Here is a 22,791-nt window from a genome sequence, read left to right on the forward strand (position 1 = left end):
TGCTGAGCGCGCGAGGGACACTGAAGCCTGGCAGGTGGGCCACTGCGAAAGCTCTGCCCCTCCTATTTCCTCGTTGGTCAAAGGATTGGTGAGACTAAGCAACTCTGGGCCGGCGCCTCCCATTTATTGGAGGAACGCTGTGTCAATCTGGGCCGCACACACCCGACTCGCCCGCTTGCGGCTTCCAAGGGCTGGCTTGTGGAGAGGTGGTGGAGGAGAGCAGTGGGAAGCGGCGCGGAGGAGAAGAAAGTTTGGCGACACTCGGGCACCTGACTCCGCATCCTTTCTCCGTTTGGGTCCAGAGCAGGTCCCAGCGAACGAAGCGGCGTGGAGTGGCTGCAGCCGAGGCTTGTGCTTCTCTGTTGCGCGTGAGGAAAGTTTGCGCTTTCCTTTTTCTGTTTCTTTAAGCCAGCACCCCCGATCCAGTTCTTCCCTCGCGTTTTCTTGTGCGCACGTGAGCGATGTTCTTCCTCTGCGTAACAGTTCGAGTTTTTTATGGAAGATCCCTAACTTGGTTGACGGTCCTCGAGTTTTGAAGAGAAGGGGAGTAAAGGATATTATCGTTTTCCTCATAGAGATTATCATTGCTCTTATTTTTTACATCGGGCCACAGGGTTTCCTTGGAGCTATATGGAGGGATCTCAGAATGGTTTGCACCAGGAAAACCAAAACTTTAGTGTCCACCTGCGTGATCCTGAGTGGAATGACTAACATCATCTGCTTGCTCTACGTGGGCTGGGTGACCAACTACATTGCCACGGTCTATGTGAAAGTGCAGGAGCCGATCTCGGAGAAAAAGTTGGAGGAAGACAAAGGGGATACTTTGCGGATTATAGAAAGGCTGGACCATTTGGAGAATGTCATCAAGCAGCACATACAAGGTACCGCGTCTCCTCTTGCAGATCTCTTTCGGTTGCAGGGGAGTGCTTTTTACCGCGTGGGGTTTTCCCGTTTCTGAGGCCAGTTGGAGAGGGGCGGGGGCGGAGAGCGCCTCCTTCGAACCGAGACTCGGGGGCTTTGTTCAGTGGCGTCTTCTTGGGCACGCCAAAGTTCCTTCCTGGCTGCCTTCCTGGCTGCCTCCTCTTCGTAGCTCATGGCCCGAGGAGCCGCCGGCTGGGCTGGAAGAAGAGGAGGGGGCGGCGGCGCGGCTTGCTTCCTCGCCCTTGCAGCGCCGGTTTCGGCTCTTCTGCCTTGGCGCGGCTCAGAGACGCCTTGTTGGGATGACCCCCCCCCCCGCGGTGTTACGGAAACTGGCCAGAGGCTTTGGGTGAGGGCGCGAGCAGCAGGGGCTCCTGGAGGCTACTTGGTGGTTTGGCTGCCCACCTCCCGCGAGGAGTGCAAGGTGGCCGATGGCCTCCTGGAGCCTGTGCTATCCTCCTGCGAAACCGGAGTCTTGCAGAGGCAGGCCGCGGGGGTTCACACCGCCAGGCTGGGAAGAGGTCCGGATGATTAAGATCCTAGGGGCTCGGCTTCCTTCAGCGGTCTACTAGGAAAGGCATCTTCCAACCCGGTGGGTGGGCTCTCTTTCTTTCGATTTGCTATACAAAACCTGCTATGAGCTTGTTTTAGCTGCTGGAGTGGGATCAGCAGGGAGACTTTGTTCCAGTTGGGAAACCTACGAGATTATCCTTGTGTTGGTTGTACCTTGTTCGGATGTGTTGAGTTCCTCCACTGGTTATGCTATGGTTGTCTCTCCCTGCTTCTTTCCACCACCACCCCCCTAGCCAGCTGTCTTTGCTTTTTTTTGTATAGTGGTTCTTGGTGAAAACCTGCATTGCCAGTAGAGAGGGCCAGTTGGAGCATAATCTCGGATAAACTCTAATTTGTGTAATGGCATTTTAATTTGATCACTGCCTGGCTGCATCTCGTTAAGACTGGGTGGTGGATTAAAGGGAGGATGGTTTAAATTATTTCATTACCAAGACACTGTTTTTGATCTGCTTCTTTTCTCCTTCCAAATGTGGTGTATTTTTTAGTCTGTGTACCAAATGCATGAACATTTTGTTGAGAAATATTTTTGTCACTAAGGAAGGGTTGTGTACCCCCCCCCCTCATTTCTAAACATGTTGGAAGAAAAAGCCTTCGGCGTTTTAACTGATCCCACTAAGCTTTTAGATCCCAGTGCTTTTTATTGACATATCAAAAATGAGGTACTGTGGTCTGCTTGTGCAGTGGGGATTCCAAATATGAGACTGGGATTGTGATGTAATAAGTTCTTTTAAAAATAGTGAATATCTGGTAATTCCATCATTTACTAACCTCTACCCTGTCCAGTTGCTGTCTTGCCTCCTAACCCAATCTAATAAAAGAATTCAGCTGGGTTTTTTTGCAGCTGGTAAACAAATCTTCTCTCTCCTGAATTTGTATTCCTTCTTGGAGAAGCATGGTAGAATCATAAATATGCTCTTCAGTGGGAAGAAGCTAAACCATATGCTATGTGTGTACAAGAACTGGCTTTCTGTGTATTGCAGTGCCATTGCAATGATTTACTGACTTTCATAATAATATGTACAAATACTTGCACACATGCTGTGGTACAATGCCCGTTTTCCTCCTGCTGCCTTTTCATAGTCTGAAAATGGACGAAAATATGTAAAGTGATGTCTAGATCTGCCAATTGTGAACTTTATCAGCATCTTGCAGGGATCTCTAGGATCTTATGAATGATTTTTTTGGAAAGTATATGCATATAGCAATACTATTTTGCATACCCTTACTAGGATTTTAAAAGAAGTTAAAAAAAGAAAGTTGTCCAAATTTCCTGGCTTTTAAGTGGTCTGACATTCCATCCCCAAATAACACAATCAAACTGTATATTCATAGATTGTAATAGTATATTGTTGTAGTGGTTGACAGAGGGGCTTGGTGGCAGAGCATATGTTTTCTGCACAAGAAGTCTTGGAATTCTAACCCTGGTAGGTAAAAGTATCTGAGGTAGCAGGGGTGGGGAAGCTCTGTCACTGATCTTAGAACAGCTGTCTTGGAGGTGAGATCATCTGCCTTGATATAAGGCAGTTCTTTGTCAGGGCAAGAATGTCTGCTGCTGAATATAAGCAATAACCTTAACATATCTGTGGTGTGGTATTTCATTAGGACCAGTGTCAGGGTTATCTCCCAAGTAAGTGCGGAAAGGATTGCTCCTGTGAAAACTGGTTATCCTGTGTCTTGGGCTGAGATTCTGAACCTGCTTTCTCTAATGGCTAGCTGGGCTAGAGCTGCAGTCCTGGAGCTACATAAGATGAAGGAGATCTGTATGAGTTTATAGAGAAGCATTAGGTAGTTTTGGTCACAGTTACTTGTTCTTCCTCTGCACTAACTTCATTCGAAAGATGTCTAAGAGAACTGTCAAATTAAATTTAAACATAAAGTGCTTAGCTGGATTTCAAGTGACTTGTCATTTTTCAAGTAATTAAAGTGACAAGAACTAATGCAGTGTAATGGCAAATCTGGTGAGTTTTGAGCCATATCCTCTACAGTTTAGATGTCATCTCATCTCTGAACAGGTTGTCTTAGACAAGCTACTATCTGTCTGCTTCAGTCTCCTCATATAACAATAACAGCAATAACAGTAACAGCAACAACAACAATAATACTGGCCCACCTTACAGGGTTGTCATAAGTATCTGAAGTTATAAAATAGCTCTACTTATGTAGGTAGGAATAAAAAGCCACATATTCACGAAAAGGTAATAACTAAGAGCCAAATACCAGTTAGGCATACGTAAGGGATTCAAAGTTGTTGATAAATTAAAAAGTACATTCTTTCTCTGTGACTAGGGTACCAGACTTATTACTAGCTGAAGGCCTGTCATGTTGCAGGGTGGTGGTGGTGGTGGGAGGGAATGCCAGATTTCCCTCAAACCTTGCATTGCAACTATAGTGCATTCTAAGCAGCCATAGTGCCCTTCTAACCCTTCCTAGCCCATTGACTAAAATGGATTTGGAAAGGTGTAACTCTGTTTAGGATGACACAGTTAAGTTCTCTGTTTTTCCCATCCTCACCTATTCACTATATTTATTGTTTATTTATGTTATTGACAGCCTGTTTTTCTTATTGAGACTCAAAGTGGATTACACAGTGTAAGTCAATACAGTCAACAGCATGGGACATCCAATAAGCAGTGCAATAGGATTAGGATTGCAGAAATCTGAAGCCAAATTGAAATAAAGCACGTGTATTAATCTGACACATTAAATGATATAGAAATTATATAGTAGGATCATGCTGTACATACATACTGTACGCAGTAGTATAGTCCACAGTGCCTATTCCTTTTCTATCCATTTCGCTGTATTACCTTTGTAAAAACGCACTCCTGAATAAAGCAGCTTCCCATATTTCGTGGAAAGCCATGAGAGTGGAAGCCCTCTTAACCTCGTCAGGCAGGCCGTTCTTTAAGGCTGGGTCAACAACAGAGAATACAAGTGTATCAAGGCACTTCTGTTAGAGCAAGTGTTAGGCCTCATTTTTAAAAACTGGCCCAGTTGCTGGATTTTCTAAACCGTGAGATATTCTAGCAGAAAGTTGAGAGTACTATGGGATGGTTGAACTAGCTCTTATACGTAAAGATATCCCTATGATGCCTTATCCCAGCAGCTCATAGCAGCTTCCAGCATTTTTATTAAAGAACTCATTGTTCTCAAAGGAGTCACAAAACTTATATAAGATAGCTCTTATATACAATACCTGAGCTTTGACCTAGATGCAATGATGAGCTTTCTCTGACAATCTAATGTACTATATTTTAGCAGAGATTAATAGTTTTACTGTATGTATAAAAAACATCTTCAAGGAGCCACCCAGAGCTCATTTTCTGCAAATCTGACGGAAACCCCGGCTTTCAGAAAAATCCTAAAACTTAAACAAATGAATTCCCTTTTCCTGCCCAAGGGCCTATTGATGTCTACACATGCAGAAAGGAACCACAAAGTTCCTTGCTGACTGATACGTTGTGAAGTGGGATTGGTAGAGAAAGTGGGAGGGAGGGAGGGAGAAAGACCAGTTATAGGAGAAGAAAATGATGTGTGGAAAAGAAACAGAAAGGAACAGGATGGGGTGGAAATGAAGGCAGCAGATGTAGGTAAGTGTAAAGGGGAGAAAAAGGAAAAGCTGGGTGGTAAAAGCAGTATGGTCAGAGAGGGAATGGAATGGAGTTTTCAGTCCACTCCCCTCTCATCTGAGCCTTCAGAGTGTTTGTATACTTCTCTGGGGTCAGAGAAGGGCTCCATCATTTTTTTTAAAATTTTAAAGTCATCTGTTAACATGTGCACATCTGAACCTTGAAATGGCTTTCTTTTGTACCTGTGATTGCATGAGTTCCCTGGAATAGTTTCCTGTAATGTATGCCAGTGATGAATATATGTCTTTGATTCAGAGCATACATGTGTAGCTCAATATGACCTCAAAAGCCTTGAATTAATGGTATCAGCTCTTATCTACTATAATCTTGTGCTGATGTGAAGACTTCAGAATCACAATAGTTATTATTGTTGTTTGATATTGTTGTCTTTTAGAATGTATAGAAGCAGGTGACCCACAAAGACTTGCAGGGGGAATCTCCCTTCCCACTATTTTCTCTTTTCCTTTCCTGAAAGCTCCCATAGTCTCTCCCCTTTTCCTTCCTCTTTCTCTCCTTTCCACACTCCAGCCAACCTACCTTTATCTGCCCTCCTGTCTGTAGCTTTCCCTCATTTCTTCCTCCTGGCAGCCTCTACCTAGGAAAGCTGTTGTATAGTGCCAGCTGCTGGGCCGGGCCAAATTCCACAGTGGGAAACCCACAAGGACTTGCAAGAAGCACCTCATTTCTTCCTGAATCCTCTTCCCCACACTGTTTCTCTTTCTTCTTCCTGGCAACCCCCATATCCTCACTCTTCCTTGGTTCCATCTCTCCTCTCCCTTTCTCTCCCCCTTCCACCAAGCAGCCTTTTATCTGCCCTACATCTTTGGCTATATACTTCATTTATTCCTTGCCTTTCTCTTTGCTGGGGACCCAAAGCAGCTGACATTATTCTCCTGTCTTCCATTTTATCTTCACAACAACCCTGTGAGGGAACGTAGGTAGAGAAAGTGTAACTGGCCCCAAGTCACCCAGTGAGCTTCCATAGCAGAGTGGGGATTTGGACTTGGATTTCCTGGATCCTAGCCCAAGACTCTAACCACTACGTGACCATGGCTTGGTTGGGAGCTGCTGTTGACCAGTAGCAAGCAGCCAGTCCTGGGTTAGTTATGCAAGTAGCATGGTAATAGCTTGCTGGGTCCTGATGAGTCTCCTTCAAAGGCTGAAACGACCCTGGAAAGGCCCTGCCCCTTCTCCGTGTCTTTTGCTGACAAATACCAGTGTCTAAAGGCTGGCAATACTGTTTTGTTGCATAGCAACAGCCTGTGAAGACATTTGTTTCTTAAAACTACAGGTGCTGCTTCTATTATTTTGGGGTGTTGTAATGTAATCCTCGGTTTTTTTAGATTTCAGAATTTTCTGCAAAACAAGGGGCATTTTTCAGTTTTGTAGAAAGATCGGTCTAGTCTGTTCATGGCTCCAGTTTCTGGATGTGTGTATACACAGATTCGGCCATGAGAATTAGATATATTATGTCATGTTCTGACTATGTTTCTTGTATGTGCAAACCAAAGAGACTCCATTTTAATCCTATCAGTGTTTTAAGTGCTTCTTTTGTAGGTGGTAAGCAATTCAGTAGAAGATATCTTAGAGAAGAGGCATGTTATGACTACAACCCTTCCAGCCTTGGGAAACTTTCACTTTCTCAGCTCCGAGCCGCTTGTTTTGAGAACTACGGGGGGAGGATGGGGCCTGCAGGGATTTACTATTCTGTACCTTAGCCTTTGCCTGTCATTCGTAACAATACTAATGTATCAGCCAAGATCCTAGTATCTTGGATAGTGGACTATAATGGTTGTTTATATTCAGTAAATCTTTTGAAATCAATGGATTCTTGTCTCATTGCAAGAGGTAGTCTGGATTGCAACTTTTAGCAAGCCACTGTCTGCCATTTTGTTACGAATCACCGCTGTTCCAATGCCTAAGCCGGGGGAGACGGATACCAAGGCCGCGTCCAACAGGACCTCTGGGAAGAGAAGCCAGTAAGACCCCCTCCGGAAGGCCCACCGGGAGTCGAAGGAGGTCAGCCAGATCAAACAAAGGGTCCCTGTTGGACGCGGCCTTGGTATCCGTCTCCCCCGGCTTAGGCATTGGAACAGCAGTGATTCTTAGGCATTGGAACAGCGGTGATTCGTAACAAAATGTCAGACAGTGGCTTGCTAAAAGTTGCAATCCAGACTACCTCTTGCAATGAGACAAGAATCCATTGATTTCAAAAGATTTACTGAATATAAACAACCATTATAGTCCACTATCCAAGATACTAGGATCTTGGCTGACACGTTAGTATTGTTACGAATGACAGGCAGAGGCTAAGGTACAGAATAGCAAATCCCTGCAGGCCCCATCCTCCCCCCATAGTTCTCAAAACAAGCGGCTCGGAGCTGAGAAAGTGAAAGTTTCCCAAGGCTGGAAGGGTTGTAGTCATAACATTCCTCTTCTCTAAGATATCTTCTACTGAATTGCTTACCACCTGCAAAAGAAGTACTTAAAACACTGATAGGATTAAAATGGAGTCTCTTTGGTTTGCACATACAAGAAACATAGTCAGAACATGACATATTGATATACCCAGCAATAAAGGCATACATACTGTTTTGAGGTCTGTAAGTCGCAACTTGAATTTCTTAATTAGTTTGTCATACTTTCTAAACCAAAAATTGGTGGTTCACTTCAAGAAGTTAACTTCTCCTTCCTGCAGAATCTGCAAGTAAAATGACATTGATCGTGTTTTTTGTATACATAGAGAAATGGCAGTCGAAACGGATAGCACCTGCATCTATGAAATGGGTATGTACATTGAAGAACCAAGGTTAATGCATACTGTATTAAATGAAATGACAATTTCTAATACAGGACTAGATTTTTAAATAAAAATATCTTCATTTCCATGAAAAGCAGTTCATTCTACCATTAACTACAAAGGAGCATAGTCACTAAGAAATCCATGTTGTTAACAAGCTTTATTTAAGCAAATTAACAGTACAGCATACTAGTCTTTTGTTTGCAACTGCTGTGAAGCAAAAGTTTTTGAAATAAAAATGTCGCAGTTTGTTGCAGTGGATTGGATCAAGCAAAGTATGAGCAGAAAGGAAAATATGCTTAGGGCAGGTCTGCTTGTGCAAACAGTAGTGAAGCAATGGCAGCAACATATAACAGTTTATTATATTTTTAGCAATGTGTATATAAAGCAATGGAATGTACAATTCCAAGATCACGTGATTCATTTAATTTGATCTTGAAATTGTGTGAGATACCTTATGTTATATTTTCTGCATGTGAAATGTGGATACAGTCACTTTCACTTAGTGCAAGCCGTCAGCAAGAAGCAAGTCCACTTGCACTTGATTGTTGCACACATGAAAATTTTCTGTGTGATCCAATACAGGGCCAAGCTACAAGTGACTTGCCTGGCAAGTGAACAAACTCACGTGTATTCCTCTCTGTTCACTTGCCATTCACTTGCGCTCCACTTGATCAAGTGGAGCGCAAGTGAATGGCAAGTGAACAGGGAGGAATACACGTGAGTCTATTCACTTGCCAGGCAAGTGTCATTTGTCACTTGTAGCTTGGCCCAGAGTTTAAGCATCTGCATTTCCTTCCATGCTAGCCCTGAGGAGCTCAGGCATTTTCCCTTAGAAATTAACTGTAAAATTGTTCTTAGCTTCCTGGAAATTGCCTCATTATTGTTTCTCTCCCTTCCATTTTCGTGCTGTTATTTCTGTCTGTTGAATGTTTTATTAAAAATACGTATGTATAAAATGGGTCTCTATAAACTAGTAGGAGGGTAGTGGAGTTGCTTCACTTACAGGGAAGAACATGGTGGGTGTAGGAGCTTTGCTGGCTAGTGTGCGTGCAAGAGGGAAAATAAACTTACACTTAGCTTAGGTTTATAGTTCTTATAGGCACTTCATACTCTGATAGGAAAGAGAAGGGAGAGATTCCTATCTTATTTATCTAGTCTAAAGATGGGACTGGATTGCAGGACAAGACCTGCATCCATGGTGCAAGAGGTAGTTGTTGTGACAGAAAGAGAGGCAGAGAAGGATCTCAAGAGGAGGAAGTCCTGAGATTACCAGTCTACACATCAAAGGAGAATTCAAGCAGTAGAGTAGAGAATAAACAAATGCCCGCCCCCCCCCCCCCGACCTCTCTATCTTTCTAACTTTCTGATTTATTCCCCTCTGAAACCTGAGGAAAGGAACAGTGTTGATCCGTCTCTTCGAACAGTTTTTTTCTTTCAACAAGGGCTCCAGGATTTTAAATGAGGACTACTTCTCCTGTTGCAACTTTCATATATTGGATTGATTTATGAATAATGTAGACAAATTGAATTTCTAGAAATTCATAAGCCATAACTCTGAAGCCAGACTTTAAAAAAAATGTTTGGACGTGAGTGTGTGTGTATCTGTGTGTATGAGAAATGGAATTTAAGCTGGGGCATGATCCAGGTTAAAGATAAGCACTTTTAAGACCCATTTACATCTGTGGGAGAGAGGTGGACATGCATAAATGTCTGCTATTGAAACTGTACAGTAAGACTTGAGTCCTGTAGCACATTAAAAACAAACGAGATTTCCAGGAAGCATTGACTCTTGAAAACTTACACCCTAGAGATCTTGTTGGTCTTTAAGATGCTACTAAACTCAAATCTTCTTCTTCTATTGCAGACCAACACTGCTGCCCACTTGAAATTAAAACGGAAGTTACTTAAAAATTCTTAACTTTGTCTTGATCCTGTCATTTTGGATTCTGTCATTTTGGATTCCAACATTTTCTGGTCTGTGCGATGTGCCTGCACCTGAAAGAAAAAACAATTTATCATGTGTTATTCGGATGACTGTTTTGTTATGAACCCATGGCCAGGTAGGCCTCTCAGATAGCTTCTGAACACATTGGACAGCTGCTGCTGATTTGCCATATCACTTGTCTTGAAAGACCCCAAACTGCTCCGGATTACTATCTGGCTGATCCACCCTGCCACTTGGCTCGACAATCCCTGAACTGCCTTGGATAGCCACCTGGCCAATCTGCCATGTCACCTGTCCTGACAAGACCCCAACTTGCCACAGATCTACACCTGATCATATTGTGCAGCCCCACAGGTACTGACATGCTTCAGGTTGCCGCGTGGTGGTCTGCTGCCTCTCTTGACAAAACAGAACCCCTCTCAGCAAGGCAGGTCCCGCATCTTGCATCTCTCTCAGCCACTTCACACCTCTCCAGGCCAAGGAGGCCACTTTGTGTTTTTCTCAGCCAGGCCAGCCTCCCACCTCTCACAGCCACTTTGCATTGCGCCAGGCGAGGGAGGCCCCCACTTTGCATCTTGGCCCCCTTTCAGCAAATCTCCAGGCCATGAAGGCCCCCAGCTTTGCATCTCTCTGTCACTTTGTGTACCCCTGGGTCCAGCAGACCCCCACTTTCTGTCCCCCAGGGCCTGGCAGGCCAACTGAGTGGCTTCTGCTGCTGCACAAGGCAGCACCTCTGTATCTTTCGGCTTGGCAGGCCTTCCCCATGCATAACCAGCTGATTGTGCCCATGGAGGCTCATGGAGGCTCCTCTTCCAAACTTCCTTCCCTGTTGCCAGCTTGACCATGCTATGAGCATCCTCCTTTTTTTGCAAGCTATAACCCCCTCCCTCATGAATTGCCTTTTTGGGACCCTGTCCTACTAAGCAGCCCTTCATGGCAGGGGCAGGATGGTTTGCCCTGGATCCCCTTGATTCCAGTCTAACCACCTAACCAGTGTCCAGGTTAACCTTCTTCTGTGTGCTCCTCAATAATTATGAGATATCCCTGATTAAAAACATAAGGAGCTCTGTTGTATCCAATCAGTGGTCCATCTAGTCTAGCATCCTTTCTCAAACAGTGGCCAATTAGTTAGTCTGGCGTAGAAGCCGAGGTCGTCCCTTGAAGTAGCCTCTTGGTACCTGTATTTGGAGGCTTCTTTTAGTTGCATAGTCACCAGTACCCACTGATAGGCCTGTCGTATCTGAATCTCTCCAATCCCTTTATAAGATGGCTAAAATTGTGGCCATCACTACATCCTCTAGCTTTATGGAATGCCTACACATTGTAAGATTATGGGAGGGGAGATTCTCTCTACCTTCTTTTACCCCATCTGGAATGTCATAAAACCTCTATCATCTCTCCCCCCCCCCCCATTTTGCCACCTCCTTCCCAAATGGAAAAGTTCCCAATACTTCAGCCTTTCCTCACTGGACATGTGCTCCACCCGCTAACTATCCCACTAACCACCTTGGTTACCCTCTTCTTTACTTTATCCAGCTCTGCAATGTCCTATCTGGAAATTGGTGCCCAGAACTGCACACTGGATTCCCAATGAGGCTACATCAGAGATAGATATAAGGGCATTACAACATTGGCTGATTTATTTCCAATTCCCCTCCAAAGAATCCCCAGCAGAGAGTTTTCCCTGTTTACTGCTGCAGCACACTGGGTTGACGCTTTACCTGAGCCATCCCTTGGGACCTTAAGGCCGCTGTACCTCTCACTGCCAGCAAGTCCAGACCCCATTAGTATGTACGTGGAGTTGGGAGGTTTTTGTTCCAATGTGCATCACTTTGCAGTTGCCCATATTGAACTTCACTTGCCACAGTGTTGCCAGTCACCCAATATGGGGAGATCCTCCTGGAACTCTTCACAGCTGGTTTTGATATTCACCATCCTTAATAGTTCATGTCACCTGCAGACTTGGGCCATTTCCACATGCTGTTAAAGAGACGGTCTACTTACTGAAGGCTGGTGTTTTTTCCCACAGATTCCAGATGCCTCCAATTTCAAAGCGGAAGCAGGCCGTTTGTCTTGCGTCTAATCAGCGTCTTTTCTGAGACCGGGATTTCCCGCTCTTTCCTGTGCCGGGTCAAGGACGCTGATCAGACGCAAGACAAACGGCCTGCTTCTGCTTTGAAATCGGAGGCATCTGGAATCTGTGAAAAAAAACGCCAGAGTTCAGTAAGTAGATCGTCTCTTTAACAGCATATGGAAACGGCCAATGTCTCTATGTTGCTCACCCCCAGCTCCTGATAATTTATGAATAAATAAATAACACTGACCCCCATACCAATCCTTGAGGGACTCTACCGCTTACCTCCTCCAATGTGGGGACCGCTCATTTATTCCACTTCTTTGCTTACTGTTGTTAGCTAATGTATGAAACCATACCAAGCTAATCTTTGTTGGGACCTTGTCCAAAGCATTTGAAAGCCCCAATATAATGCCTACCAGATTGGCCTCATCTATATGCTTGCTAATTTACCAAATATCTCCAAGATATTGGTGAGGCAGGCCTTCTCTTTGCAGAAGCTTTACTGCTTTGTCCTCAACAGGCTTTGTTCCTCTGTGCGCTCGATAATTCTATATTCGATTACAGTTTCTACTAATTTGCCTGGGACAGATGTTAGACTAACTGGCCTGTAATTACCTAGTTTCCCTCCAGACTCCTTGCTAAAATTGGAATAACATTAACCACTCGCCAGTTTTCTGGTACAGTAGCCAATTTCTGCAATAAGTTACATATCTGAGTTAGTAGATCAACAATCTCGCAACTAAGTTCCCTAAGAACTCTCAGGTGTATGTCATCAGGATCTGGATATTAACAGTTATTATGCTGATTATTATTTAATTTCCCCAACAGGGCCCAAACACCCCAAATTTAACTCAGTCCTTCAGCCTCTGTAGGTAGCTGTTTGAAAGACAGGACACCAAGCAGCAAAGTCCATGAGACTTGGCCTTAAGTCATAGCTAATAAAGAGACGGGATCAGTGCTGCTAAATCTCTTCATTGGCAACCCAGCAGTTTTACAAAGAGAGACAGGCACTGTTAGTAAAACCCTTTAGTAGTAATGCAGAAGCCTGTACATTTTTCATTCTTTGGGGAGTTATTTAACGTTTGTTTAGCCTTCCTTTGCCTTACCTGACTTGGAATTGTTTTCCAAATTTCAGATCCAGATTGGTCTCTTAATGTAGCATGGCACTGGTTTCTAACATCAGCATATTAGCCATGTAGCCTCCTTCAGGTGTCAGGCTAAAATTGTCCCTTTAGCAGCCTCTTAAGTGAGAAGTTCAGTCTGCTTGTAGCTTAAGGACTATGAAGATCAGGGGTGGGTCGCGGATCAACTTCCCAGATCATAAGATATGTCCCTCCCAACTAACTCTATAATGAAAGTATAATTTTTTTAAGGAGCTGTGAGATAGATCAACAATAAACTGGATTTTCTAACGTATCCAGTAGTGTTGCCAACTCTTGGATGGGAAATTCCCAGAGACTAAGTGGTAGATTGTATGGAGAGAAGGGTTTGGGGAGGCAACCTCAGCAGGGCATAATGCCCCAGAGTCTGCCATCCAAACCAGGGAAATCAATTCAGTAGCCTGGAGACCAGTAACTGTATCACCTGGCCCCATCAACCTCATGATTGTTATTAACAAAGTTAATCTCCCTGCATCCAAGGTTAATTTCCTTATTCTCCAACTCCCTACTACTTATTAAATAAAAAGTTATGCAGAAATTATCCTAACAACCTGTAATGTTTGCCTGCCTTTAAAACATCAGATTTAAGATGGATGATGGGGCCCCAAAAATGGTACCAGCAAGGTGCCCCACAGATGATCCGTCACTGGTCTGCAGCCCCAGTTCAGTCCAGTCTATGGTATTTCATTCTGTCTGCTTGTTTGCAACTTTGACAATGATATACAGTCTGAGATAGAAAAGGAGTTCTTGTTTGTTTCATCTTCTTTGTTTAGGGTGTGCATGTGCAGCAACAAGGCACCCCTATTGCCCTTCCCTCGTGCGCTTTGAGGTAAGCCAGGAGTGAGCTTCTTTGTTGTTATCCCTGATGCTTTGCACAGAGGAGGAAGAGGCCCTAAATGGCAGGTGCAACCACTCTGAGCCGCAGAGACTGCTCTGGTTGCTTTCCTGCCCCTCTCCACCTTCCCCTTTCCCTTTCTTCCTCCCCCATGCCCTTTTTGTTTGTTTGTAGCAAAACTGATCCATGATGGCCAACAGGGAACAAAGGAACGAACGAGAGTGAGGATGGGGGAGTCACCCAGAGATGCCTCTGCCAACTCCTATGTAGTCAAGGCATCTGAATGGCCTTGCCGCCCTCCCTCCATGCCACCCATGAAAAGTAAAAGCAACACATGTATTCCTCTTGCTACCCCTCACCTTCCCTTTCTCTTCTTTTCCAGCCATCTCTCTTTGCTTCCAACCAAGATCCATGTGAGGCTAGTCAGGAGGAGGGTAAAGGTTGAGCCACAGTAAGAAATGTAAATGTGCACCCCAGCTGCCCGGGTCACACACAAGTAGCCCCAAGAACCACACCTGGAGCTTCGACTCTTAAAAGCTCATAGCTTGGAAATCTAGTTACTCTTTAAAGTGCTATAGAAGCCAGCCCTCTCTTTCTCAGTTGCCATGGCAAAATGCCGGCTGGGGAGAAAGTAAAGGTAAGCAAATAGCTTCCTGTTGCCTTCCCCTAATTGGCTGAGACCCTTTGGCCCCTGCCAGTAATGTCTCATATCCCATTTGCTTTGATGTGGGGCCGTGGCAAACTGAATCCTCGCCAAAAATGCCATGAATGCCTCTTCTTTGTGTAACACTGATTTTGTTATACACACTGAATGTACAAATGAAAAAGCAAGATATTAGTCTAAAATGTCTTAGTGACTTGTGCCCTTTGCAGAAACTTTGAAATCCAAAGAACAAGCAGCAAACTTAATTGCTAAACCTACTAGGATAGTTTGTATTGTACTCTAGGGACTGCAAAGGGCACACCTGAACAGCGAAAAGCTAACTAACAGCATGTTTTCTGAAAGCACCGCAACAAAAGTAACTTTCAGACCTCAAAGCATGTTTTATGCTTTCATTGCATACCATCCCTTTAACCACACAAGAGGCCCCCTGTATGAATTGTCAGTCAGCAATAAGTCACCTGGCCTTAGTTTCATGGATGGTATACATTCTTTGCAGCTTTTTGTCTCATTCATCAAGTCAGGACTTGACTTGATAATAATCCCAGCATTAAAACAATCTTTTCCTTTCTCCCTCTTGCATTAGAGCAGTATTCTTTGGACTCTACTCATGCATGATAGAGTAATGTACCTGTAAAGTTCAGAATGTAACACCCACTGCTTAAAGATCATCCCGTTTGCAAACACTTCAGTGTTATTGAATGAAGCACAATGCTGCTTCCTGAAATTTCTTATTTAACCCACTTTTGCTCAGGAATTCTGATAACTAGATGCATATACACAGACAAGATGATTTTTAAAAATTACTTTTAAAAAGCATGCCCTTCCTGCAAGTAGCTAAGGGCAGTGTATTTCATTTTATCCTCACAACAACTGTACGAGGTAGATTAGGCTGAGGAGGAAAGACTGGCCTAGGGTCTCTTCACAAGCTCTGTAGCACTATGGGGAAGTGAGTTTCCACCCAATTATCACTTACTAATTGATGTAGCTCAAAGTGCTCTTAAAGGGACAGTGGCAGGGCAGCTCTACACCTTGAACATCTGTTTTCCTACATGTATTTAGAGAGTAAATAATGTTTTTTGTTCATTCAATGCATGTTTATATGTAAACTGATGACTCTTTACCATTTGGGACACAACTACAGAACAGATTTTGAAGAATTTGAGACTAGCTTTACTGTGATGGTTTCTCTGCAAGGTACTGAGTACTAAGAGTTGCTTGTGAACAGTTGTTTCATATATTACTTCTGTGACATGGAAATTTCTGCACAGAGGTTCTTTCTTATGCTACTCTGATAATGTAGGGACACAGGGGAAAAATTTCCTGTCCCTTTAATAGGTGCTTGGTGATAGAGGAAAGTGCCATCAAGTCATAGTAATGGCAACCACTGCTGAGGTTTTCAAGGCAAGAGACTAACACAGGTGGTTTGCCATTGCTTGCCTCTGCACTGTCACCCTAGTCATCCTTGGCAGTCTCCCATCCAATTATTAACCAAGGCCAACCCCGTTTAGCTTCTGAGAGCTGACAAGATCAGGCATGTCTGGGTTATCCAGGTCAAGGCAATATGTTTTATGGTATGCCATTTATCTCCATTTCATGAAAAGCTTCATCTGCTCCTCAGTAGCAGCCTCCTGTGATTTGTCTTCAGTTTGTAGGTGGGACATTGGATATTTTATTGTTCTTTCTCTATACCCTTCCCATACCCTCTTCAACCTTGTGTGCTGGGGAGAAGGTTTGCCTGGAATAGGGTTGCCAGCCACCCAAGGCATGTAACTGGAGGATGGGAGGTTGGGGGGGGCACCAGGGGGATCAGTCTCGCATGCAAGCTATCGCTTCTGCGTCATGCTGGAAATGATATTGTTCCCAGTGCGATGAACAAGTATTCCAGAGTATGTGGGAGCATGCTGCAGGGCTCCCAGGCCCATTTCTGTGCCTTTCCATCTGAGGTGAGGGGGGGGGGGCTGGAAGCAGGGGATCCCTTGGCCCACCTGGGGAATGAGATCCCTAGACAGGAACCTTCTCTCTAACATGCTAATTGACAACACTCACAGTCAGTGTTCGCCTTTTTTCATTCTTCTTCATTGGTTCTTCTAGCCTCTCTAGACTTGTAATTTGAATTTTCAATGCCAGCGAAAATCATTTGGCTTAGTTTTCTGTTCTGATCACTTGGGGAAGCAGAGAGTTTCTTGATTTTATAGGATTGCTACAGCAAAGGTTCATAATGCCCATTTGAGCACCAAATTGAACAGTGTGAAAACCATTTCCAATTTCTCTTTCTGTTAACTGGCTTATCTCCACTAGTTCATATGAGGCTATGGTTGAGATTCCTGTAACAATAATATTAAAATGTGTATAATCCTGACTTGAAAGTGTGTCTGCCAGAGCAGCTCTGAGTAAGAAGGCACAGGGAAGGAACCAGGGGAAGGGAGATAAAAGGGAACTATGAACATTTTATGACCATCTGGATAACTAGAAATATCCCTTACTGTTTGTAAAGAGTTGAGATGCAGATTTTGTCCTTATTTATTTTTTCTGCTCAAACACTTTATCTTTAGATTGCAAAACATATGTTTTTTGTTTTGACTGAAAAGCAATAATTTATGAAATCTGGTTTTAGAACGTAAGACTTTAATTCACTAGTTCTGTTTTTTATATGACCTTCCAGTATTGTAAGAGAAAGTAAAACACGTAATTTAAAACAGTGTGGTCTTTTCGAAGTTTGTGCAGTGCTTATCTTTAGCTAAGAGTCTGCCAGTCAAACTGAGAACTGTTTTAATTTAACAGCTCCTTAACTTGCTTCAGTCTCATATTTCTTAATGTGATGTGATACAAGTATTAGTGTATAGGCCAAGAGAGCTGGAAGCAAGTAAACTGAAGGAATCCTGCCATTTCTGTTTTACCTTGGGATAGATGGTCATGTGAATAGTTCTGTCCTGGGTCAAGAACTTCTGTTGGAAGCAGTAAATTGAACATTGTGTGAGAAAATGAGTAAGGGATTTGGTTGGTCCTAATAAATATATGAATGGTGTTCTTGTCTTTTACTTTTGCACCAACAAGTAGAGGGTAGCTTCCTGTGGAAGAAAGTCCTGTTGAATCATTATAGTTCCATTAATGCCAGTATTGCCATAGATGAAGCCATGTTTCCCAGTTTTAAGTAGGAATGGTGTCTAGAGAGAAAAATACAGGGGTTGATCTGCACCCTGCGATTGCAGCTTTTGAATTCAGTGCTCTGCAAACATTGGCCGTCGTCACACGGGCATCTCTTCCGTTAAATTTACAGCATATAGCGTCCTACCTGTTATCGGCACAGTAACATTTCTTTGGGTCACCTAATGGCTCTTCGCGCCACCAGCTGTCCACACCGAAGCACTCTGTTCTGTTCTCTCTAACCGCGCAGAAGCAGCTCCTCCCCCCCTTTTTTTATTATTCTGGCGTTTAATTCCGCTATAACGGAATAACAGCATATAAACATTCCGTTAGAGCAAAACATTATGACCCTTTTGTTTTTCCCACTTTGAAATTATATAAATACCCCTTTGCCCGCAGAAAACTCCCTGTCTGACGTGATCCCCATCGCTGAAGACTCTGCCATGGCGATTGAGTCATTTTTACTTCAGCAGAAAGTTTGCATTGTGTTATGTCGTTATGGCGTTATAAGGACATAATAAAATTTTAAAAAGGGGAGTCGCAGGAAGAAATGGATTCTGGGATTGAAGGGGGGGCATAGGACATTGCGAGGCGAAATACATCGATGTGAGGCATTCACACTGAGGCACAAAATAGCGCGACTATCAAGCACAAAGAAGAAGAGAGAAAATCGCTACAGTGTTGGAATAAGGTGGGTGTTTGCCCGGAAATAGCACCATTTTAGCGCTAAATAAAAGCCTGTGTGACGACGGCCATTGTTGCCAGGTCACCGGAGCTGATCATAACTTTAAGGAAGGCTTCTAATATAGGTCCTTTTCGCACTTACGGTTTAAACTGCCATTTATGAGCATTCGCCCCGATCGCAGTGGCTTCGGCATTGCACCTGTTCATTTCACACTGTCCACTGCAATTTCGATTTGGTGTCTGTGCTTCATTTCAAAACCTCGGTGCAATTTTGGGCTTTTGGGGCCTTGCAATTCACGTCACACTTTTTTTTAAAAAAAATTGAGCATGTGTTGTAACATTACAATGTTGGAACCCTTCCCCCCTTTTTGCTGATTGGGCTGTCGCCTGCCCACTGGAGAGGCAATTGGTGGCAGAGTTCTGGGGGAAAACATGTACCACTCTCATTTTTTTTAATCAAGCCAGGAAAGGGTTAAAATGCTGCTGATTCATCGCCTCCCAGGAAGCAGAGGCTTGTTTCCAAAGGGCTGTGCAAAATGCTTGGGGTTTTTTCCCCTCTTTGGCAAAGTCTGAAACATGCTTGGGAGGGAGGGAAAAGCAGCCGTTTAATCCTTTCCTGGCTTTTAAAGCCAGGAAGAAAGTGCAGTAACATTACAACGTTGCAACCCATTCTTGTCTTTAAAAAAAAAAAGAATGTGTGTGCATACCCTAAGGGAGGAAGGAGAAAGCAGCTATTTAACACTTTCCTTGCTTTTAAAGCTAGCAGGGAATTAGCAGCAAGCTTAGGAATCATTCCTGGCTTTTGAAAAAAAAATAAAAGAGCATGCATACCGGGAGGAAGGAAACCAACGAAGAAGCATCTTTATGACCCTCACCATGCTTTACTAAAAAAAATGGTGGACAAGGAGTTCAGAGAGCTGAGGAGGGTGGGAGTGGTTAATTCTGCACAAACCAATCAGCTCCCAGGGAAAAGGAGAGGTGGGGAGAGAAGCAAAAAGGGGGCAAAAGTGTTCACATTAGCAAAATGCGGGCCAGCTGCCAGTCGGCAGCGAACATAAAAAAAATCGGGGTATGTCCGCAGGGGGAAAAATTGGGGATACAGCGGACAAAAAGTGGGACTGCATCCTATGACTGCTTTTAAGTGTGAAAACCTTGCAAGTATGGGATGTGGAACAGGTACAAACGCGCTCTAAAAACCGAGTACGAAAAGTACCATAGTCTAACATATGATAAATGTTATCTGTGTGAGTTGGGAGGGGGGATAGATTAGTGGTAGAACACATGCTTTGTGTGCTGAAATGTCCCTGGGTCAATCCTGGGCACTTAACTGCTAAAAGATCTCAAACAAACAATTCCTCTGCCCCTGTACCACTTACTATTTCATTAGCATCTCAGCTTTTGTTTACTTGGTAACTCAGATTCTCTCTCCAGTCTCCCATCCAGGTGCTTAGCAGACCCACACTGACCTGGCTTCAGCAAGATAGTTGCATCTCAGGCTTTCAGACCATGTCGTTCAGACATGAAGCACTGTTGCCAGAGTAGTCAGTGGAGAACTAGAAGCACCGACAGTTTTGACTAAATTTTTGAAAACTGCTTGCCACGTGGGAGGCAAGGCCTGTTCCGAAATGGTTCTAAGTCATGTCATGTGTTCAGATCCAATGTCAGTACCAGGGGTTTGAGGGAAGAGGTTTCTGCAAACGCACACCCATATCAACTGCTTTTGCCCTGCAGAGGGTGCAGACTGGACACACCTACTTTACTTGTTGGGAGAAGGAAGGGGGAATGTGAAATTTCATTGGCTAGTAGAAATAATTGCTGGCTGCTTCCCACTCGACCAAAATCTGATGCTGATGCTGGAATATAACAATTAAACCAGATTATATTTTGCCCCTTGAAAAGGGAGATGGGATCCAGGAGATCCTGATATAAATAAACATAGTGCAGCCCAGTTTGAACATTTCATTTGGTACTTAGTAATGAATTTAAGAAAGCTTATTACTGTTATCTCTAGAAAGGTAACATTGCTCAGGCTTAAGTTGGGGGAAGATGTGCATTCTTGTCAGTGATGTCACATGAGTCTCTCTGATTCCATACAGCTCAAGCTCAGAATGTGGGCAGGGATCTCCTTGCAGTCCTACTACAATTCGGAGTGTTTCTGAAGTATCAGGTAGTCCTAAGGTGGGAAGGATGCTTGCTGAGGCAAGTGTGGTGAGTGAAACAGGATTTCCTGCATTTTTAAAGCCCATTTTTAGTTCTCCAGAAGTCACAGTAAGAGTGAACAGGCCTTGGTCAGTGTTCTACAGGAACTGTGTGTGCTCTAGAACATCCCTTAGAATCATGTGAAAGGTAGTTAGATATGCATATGGTGGAATAGGTTTTCTCAAGGCAGAATGTCTGAAAGCTATTCATTTACAAGAAGAACCAAATCGGAGTGGACTGACAATTGGTGAGGCAAACAACAGGAAAAGAAGATCACTTTCATCAAGGTTTATGAAAAAAACTATCATGGTATAGATTCTGTCATATTTGCATTTTTCATATTTAAAGATATATGGTTTAGTGTTGGGCAATAAGCTTATTCTGCAAGCAAAAAACCTGAAAGTGCAAGAAAACCCCCCTACAATCTTGCTGCTAACTGTAATGTCTGAAAAATAACACATACGTAAAAGGGAAGATAATGTAGTTGTAATGTGTCAAACAATTCTCCTGACATGTGCAATAACTATATATCAATATGTTTTTGTCTCCATGACAATACCAAGAAACTGTTTTTTTATTTTTTCAGAAAATACAAATAATTCCTCAGCAATGAATATTGAATCGATTGAAGCTTTTTTTGTGCGTGTCTCTTGCCTGAAGTCATCAAATAAGAAACCATCTGCTAAAAACAGATTGGCACATTTCTGGCAATTAACATATTTTAAAAATACCCAGCAATTTTTTCTTGTATAAATATACTTCAAGCAGAAATATTTTCTTTTTGTTCAATGATGGAGAGAACAAAAACTTCTGATGTCTTTGTACTGCTGTGGACAAAAAAAATTGTAGAGGCAACAATATTGGACAAAGTGTAAATTTCAAGGCTGGTTAAAATGCTTAACCACATATGCTGAAGTGGCTTTTAAACATCATTTTGTGGACTCAGAGATGGAGTCCTGCCATCCTGGGTGGAAAGCTCCTTTTGCCACCCCAGCTGGAAGGAAGAGACAGACACAGGCTTGGAATTAAAGGGCCGTTTATTAAATGACCATAACATAAACAAGGCAAGGGCCAACTAAGCGGTACAGGTCAAGCCCTGGGGTCAACTCCGGACCTCCGCCTTGACCTGTCTGGGCGAGCCCCACGCCCCCGGGTGTAGGCCATCCTTATAATGGCTGCAACCCGGGCTGCCAGGCCATGGATCCTCATTGAAGCACCTGTTACACACCCAGCCGCACGGCATGAGGGGAGGTCTTGTATTGAGGATCCCCGCAGGTTTCTGCCAGTGTACGATCGCCGCAAGCATGCATACCGCCCTTAATGGCAGCCCTGTCCCCACTCAAGGGGAAGTGCCACAGGGTGCTCACCAGCCCGCACCCTATTCCCAGAATCTCCTGCCACCGCAAGGGTCAAGCCTCTGCTTAGACCCTAGCGCCCCACCGGTGGCCTAGAGCCACCCGAAGCCCTTGCCGCAGGTCATGCAATAATATATAATTGCCCTCAGGTGACAGATGGACACCATCTCCTCTATAGAGGTGGGCAAATTTGGCCCTAATATTGGGGTGTGGCACAAAAACGCCCAAGCCTTGCCCCAAAGCTTTCCTAATGTCCTGGTTGGCCTTACGCCGGGCCGTCTCTATGGCCTTGGGATTTAAAGCTTCTCTCCAGGCCCGTCTTTGTAGCATTTCCGACCAAATTATAAGCACGTTCGGCTATCGGCTGCTTATATATCTCAGGTCCTCCGCTACTTGCAGTGACAGGGCGATCCCCTTCATGAGCCCCAGGTCATTGCCACCCAGGTGAATGACCAAAATATGCGGGAGAGGACCCTGCCATCCCCGAAACAGCAGGGGCAACAGGCCAGGCCATTTAAGGCCGCGCTGGCCCTGCCAGTCCACAGTGGCCACAGCGCTCAAACCCAGTTGAGATCCCATCGGCATTCTCCTGGCTTGGTGAGCTGCCCAGAACACCATGCTGTGGCCACAAATCAGGATTCTCTTCCTCGCACGGCCCGACACGGCACCTGAGGAAAGAGCAATTAGTTTGCCATTTAAAGTTAAGGCAGGGGCCGGATGTAGGCCCGATATGCCCCAGACCGCCACCTGCCCACTCTCTGTATAGCCTGCTGAGGGTACCCCATGGCAGCTGCTGTCGAGGCTG

At 44.2% G+C, this 22,791-nt stretch overlaps 1 protein-coding gene across 2 annotated transcripts in view; it reads left to right on the forward strand.

Annotated features, from left to right (window-relative positions):
• The first annotated feature begins 232 nt into the window (after window positions 1-232).
• GALNT18 (polypeptide N-acetylgalactosaminyltransferase 18) overlaps window positions 233-22,791 on the forward strand; it is a 515,166-nt gene continuing 492,607 nt past the window's right edge. The window contains exon 1 of one of the 2 annotated variants that reach the window (XM_054971155.1): window positions 233-881. In XM_054971155.1, coding sequence (XP_054827130.1) covers window positions 647-881 — 235 coding nt within the window. In that variant the 5' untranslated portion in view covers window positions 233-646. The remainder of the gene's footprint in view (window positions 882-22,791) is intronic. The other variant, XM_054971154.1, reaches the window with a different exon arrangement.

The sequence above is a fragment of the Eublepharis macularius genome, chromosome 2 (assembly GCF_028583425.1).
Source record: "Eublepharis macularius isolate TG4126 chromosome 2, MPM_Emac_v1.0, whole genome shotgun sequence".
NCBI lineage: Eukaryota > Metazoa > Chordata > Lepidosauria > Squamata > Eublepharidae > Eublepharis > Eublepharis macularius.